Here is a 5,076-nt window from a genome sequence, read left to right as displayed (position 1 = left end):
TAAAATTACAAAATGGATGATAAGAAATGAAAAAGATGTTTATACATTTATATCTCCATATATAATAGCTAGATAATGAGTTAATCTTTGTTGAGATTTTTGAGATCAAAGAACGGTCGTGAATTTCCCTAACCTCCATATGTTGTACATCAAAGCTAAGACCTATTGTTGTTTAGCTTATTTTATATTATTTCAAACAAAATAATATAAATTCAACCAATTTCAGACGCAATAATATACTATTAGACAATATAACTTTAAACAAAATTAGATGAACCACACAAAGCCTTAATATATTATATATATACTTAATTAAGACATACTAAACAAGTTCAAGAGTGGACAATAATTACTCAAGAAGTTGTTTGTTAATTCGATCTTTTTCTATATAAAAGTAACTTACCACGACTTTTGTTGCGAGTTATATATCTTACAAAATCTTAAACACCGTAATTAACTCTAATACATACGTATGACATAATCATTAAATAATTTTTCTCTTTACAAAGCGTAAAAGCCTATTATCACTCAACCTAGATTTGTAAGCTGAATTTTTGTATTCAAACCATGTGAACTCTTCGTACAAGCTTTCTTCCCCTTGTTGCATAATACAAGGTAAAGGTGCTATCTTTTGACGTAAAGGTGGGCCAGCAAAGAAGATCATTGATAATCTTGATCTCTTGTTGTCAGCCAAAACCCTGTGTTTCACACTCTTAAACCTTCCATTAGTCATCACCTACAACCAACAAAACAAAAAAGTTTAGATATTTCACACGGGATAAACACTTGTTTTCTTAAAAAGAGATAAGGTTGGAAATAACTTAAGGAAAAAAAAGCTTAAGGACATTCCATCCTTTTGACATAGACCACATAGTATTAGTCATGGAATGTTTGAATATGATTCCGTACTATCGATATCTAGTTTGACAAAAACTTTGATTCGACAATCTGACTCGAATCAATAATACTTGGCTCCTTTAAATATTTGATATTGAAAGACTAAGATATAGATTGAGATATTTTACAATTCAAATTAATTCAAAATTTAATAATTAAAATTGGTATTTTTATATGTATGGAAATATAAACATCTGATTTTAAATTCAAATTGTATTAACCAATCGTGACATCTACAAAAACCACAACATCTTAGTCAATAAAGGATTTATGGTGTGAGTAAACGTCACCTTTCATACATGTAAAGAATTGCACAAACTTTTATCGCAATGAACACATGATTTGTGAACCTTACCATGACGCTAGACACACTAATATTATATTGGTACCTTCCCAAACAAGTACACAAATGGATAGGATCGTAGAATTTCAAACTAACTTTTTCACTTTTAATGGAACTTGTCTAAATCCATACTAGATTTACCACTGGTCAAAAAATGTAATATGAATACTATTATTTTATCTCATCATGTGATCGTTTGGATAAATATAATAAAATTATGTCATTATTAAATTATGAATTTGACCCCTCAACTTTGACAAATTTATAGCCGTCAAATTAATTAGAATCTTTCATTATTGAATTATGAATTTGAACCCTCAATTTTGAACAAATCAGCCGATAAATGTATAGTTTGAAATCATCATCATATACCCACCAAAGCAATATGACCGTACAAATTTAAACCATAGTCAGTGTTACCGACTTAACGAGTATAAATTGAAATTAAGTTAATTAGCTTACCAAAATTGCCCAAATTTACCAATATGTCTTTACGAAAAAATTTTAGAGTTGATTTTAGGTTGTATACCGATAAAAAGTAAATAAGAATATTTAAATTAAATTTATCGTCTTTTATCTGTCGTTTAACAATAAAATAGCTTGCGTGCTTATAAAGTAACTTATGATGATGCTTTAGTAGGTTGCACGTTCTAATGTCGTAAAGCACTAACTTTTTTCCTTCTTTTTTATCTTTTTACTTTTATGTCATTTTAAAGTTGACATGATGCGACACAACTATTAAGTTTCAACGCACTTTTATATTTTTTAATTTATTATTTTTAATTCTGTGTATTTTCTTTAGCCAATTTCTTAATTACACATTTACAAGTTAGAGGTTGCAAGAGGATTGCATAATCTACGTGACAAAGGGAATATAAGTATATAACACAAGACACAAGAGGTCTTTGAAAGATACACCCAAAACAAGAGAAAATTTGAACTAGCTAGAAACTTAATGTATCTCCATCCTATAATGATTGTTCTAATCATAATTTTTGACTGCCTACCATATTAATTAGACCTCACTATCAAACATCCAACATCCCATAATCACTATTCCACCTTAAATGTTTTGCCATTTTAATCCAACTGTCTTATGAAACCTTCAACTTCATTTACTATAAAAAAACTACTAGTATTAGATAAAAAAAAACTACTAGTATAAGATATAAAAAACTACTAGTAATACTGATTATCGCGTGATTTTGTTATAAATTCCGGAACATAAAACAAAGAAAAGGCACAGCGAGACAAGAAGGTTGGTTTACCTGCAAAGAGTCACCAACAAGAATGAAAAAGGAATTATCATCAGGTGGAACAGAGACCCAACTTCCATCAGTTACAGAAATTTGAAGGCCTCCTATGTTATTTGATCGAAGAACAGAGATGATCTGTGGGTCTGTGTGTTCGCCAAATCCTACCAAATTTCTACCACTACTAATGGCTTCAAATGCCTCAGGCTTTGGTGGGTAATGGTTCAGCCTGAAATACGAATCGCTTTCGTCGTCTTTTATTAACTTACTCAGACCATTCTTGTCTTCTCCTTTCAAATTCAATCCTTCCGCCATTGTCTCCAATACTTGAACCGCCATTTTCTTCATTTTTGCTATGTAGTTAACCAAAGCACACCTGAACATAATACATTACAATATGTGTCTCAGCAATGATTTTATCGTATATGGAAGATATAATTAGTATGTAATACAATATATTTACTACATATTATCTCCGTTTCTTATTATTTGCAACAAAGGAATATTTTTAAATTGTGATATAGTAAAACAGAGGAAAACAGAGTAGAGCGAGGCGAAACCTGAAAACATCAGGATTATCAGGAGAAATGGATATACAAATTTGGGTAATAAACTCAGGAGAAGCTGAAAGTAGAAGATACTCAAGCCAACCAACGTCGCCATTACGACCAATTTTCTTGTTACCATACCCAAAAGGGTTAGGACTCCCAGCACTTTCCTTAAGAGCTTGAGGCAAACTAAAGAAACTACGAGCTTCGTCTTCCAGCTGTGTCATCATATGAGTAGGAACACCATGATTAACAAGCTTAAAAAACCCGAACTCGGTACACGCCTTAACGATCATTGATTTAGCATTTGGAGAGTTCAAGTCTATAGTTGGGATTACAATAGGAAAAAGGGTATTATTTGTGTTAATTGGTTTGCATGTTTTGATGAATTGGTCTAATGCAAGATGAGATGAAACCACCATTGTTATAAAAGAAAAAAAAAAAGAAGGAAAATGGGATGAATGTTGATTGATGGAGAAATAAGATGACTAGTTTGAAGTAAATGGTGTTACTTTTATATTGACAAATGAGAGAAGAGTTGGAGGAGAGAGAAAGGAGAAGGGGTGAGGGGGGAAGGGGGGAGGAGAGTTAGAAAGGATAACATGAAGACATGTGTCAATGACAAAGTGCAAATATATGGGTTGTGTTGGGGAAGGAGGAGAAGGTAGGGAGGAAGGGAGGTGGATTTGTAGTTGTTGTTGCCAATTAGAATGTGCTTTTTTAATTATTTTCTTTTAAAAAAATTCTTTTTTAAGATTCTTTTTTAGATGGACTTATTTTTTTTTTCTATATATTATAGTCGAGTTAGTTCAATTTTTTCTTTGGTTTCATATTCTAAATTTGAAGGGTGTAGGGAATGCATATTTAATGGCTAGATTGTCTTATTAGTTTTGGTTAGCATCATTATTTTCTTAATTTGAAGAGTGTAAAGAAAGCAAATTTGAGTTGTTATTTTTTATTTTACTTTGTTGTTGTTATGTGTAGTCTACTACTCTTCAATGGTGGAGACCTCTTGGAGCAGTGGCCTAGAGGTTGCCTCGCATCCTTGAGGTGCGCAAGGTTCGATTCTCATTAAACACAAATCCCATCCCCATGCCCATTCGGGCATTGCTAGCCAGGCTTCCTGTGATAGGAGTTTTCGGTTGGAGCCTAGTTGACCTTAAAAAATTAAAACTAGTATTCAATGGTGTGAATGTAAGAGTGAAAAAAAATCTCCCCTATGTGTGCCTAAAATGTTATGGGACTTATTTTTGTTGTTCAACTCGGCTCACCTTTTAGGCTAATCGGAATTCGGAGATTCGTTCTTTGTGGTTAGGTTGTTGTGGGGGATCAAACACGCGGCTGTCTCTACTAAGTGCAATCTTAATCACCACTACACCAACAACAAATTGGTTAAAATGTTTGGGACTATAAAGCTATAACATATGGGCTTGATCTTGCATATACTAATGGTAAGGTTATTAGTATATGTATACTAATCATAGACTTGTCACTTAGTGATCACACGCGGTATGTATGTGTGTGCTATACTAGTATAGTCACTTTTTCTCTATCTATTTCCTCGTATCACAAGGGTCCTTATCTTCATGGCTATAGTAAAATGATCAGCAAGGCTTTCTAATTCGGGAACAATCTTGTTGATCATTATCGAGGATTATGGAATAGTAAAACTAAATTCAATAATTGATGGTTTAAAAGAATAGTTTAAAGTCAGCAGAAATATTATAAATTCGACATGAAAATATGAAATTCGGTATACATAAGATTTATTACACATATACACGTGCGCGCGCACAGACTTAGAATATTCTTGATGAATTAGAAAAATAATACTAAAATTTAAGATTTTTGAGTTTATGATAGGTGTGTCGCGTACCTAATAAAAATAACTGAACTAACTCTACTATCTAGTTGAGCAAGTAGGGGTCGAATCCCAAGAGACTAAAGACTAACTAAGTAAACAGACTCAAAATAATACTAATTAAGCATGTAACCAATCAAAGATGAGATACTAAAACAATATTAACTAATAAGC

General features: G+C 32.1%; 1 protein-coding gene across 1 annotated transcript; it reads right to left on the bottom strand.

Annotated features, from left to right (window-relative positions):
- Window positions 1-359: 359 nt before the first annotated feature.
- On the bottom strand, window positions 360-3,631 carry LOC145611970 (gibberellin 2-beta-dioxygenase-like). Its single transcript, XM_081667352.1, has 3 exons — window positions 3,054-3,631; window positions 2,509-2,869; window positions 360-736 (listed from the first exon to the last, which is right to left on the bottom strand). The coding sequence occupies exons 1-3, from the start codon at window positions 3,461-3,463 to the stop codon at window positions 485-487; spliced, it is 1,023 nt and encodes a 340-aa protein (XP_081523478.1). The 5' UTR covers window positions 3,464-3,631; the 3' UTR covers window positions 360-484.
- Between the last annotated feature and the right edge of the window lie 1,445 nt (window positions 3,632-5,076).

Source organism: Chenopodium album, chromosome 24 (genome assembly GCF_948465745.1).
Source record: "Chenopodium album chromosome 24, dcCheAlbu1.1, whole genome shotgun sequence".
Lineage (NCBI taxonomy): Eukaryota > Viridiplantae > Streptophyta > Magnoliopsida > Caryophyllales > Amaranthaceae > Chenopodium > Chenopodium album.
Note: the sequence above shows the minus strand (reverse complement) of the source record. Positions and strands in the feature narration are given on the sequence as shown.

Bases quoted from the DNA above. Each gene is read 5' to 3' on its own strand.
- LOC145611970 (XM_081667352.1), bottom strand. From the start codon at position 3,463: ATGGTGGTTTCATCTCATCTTGCATTAGACCAATTCATCAAAACATGC. The intron at 2,870-3,053 runs GTTTCGCCTCGC...TATTATGTTCAG, and splicing joins GATAATCCTGATGTTTTCAG to GTGTGCTTTGGTTAACTACA. The intron at 737-2,508 runs GTAAACCAACCT...TGTTGGTTGTAG, and splicing joins TTGTTGGTGACTCTTTGCAG to GTGATGACTAATGGAAGGTT.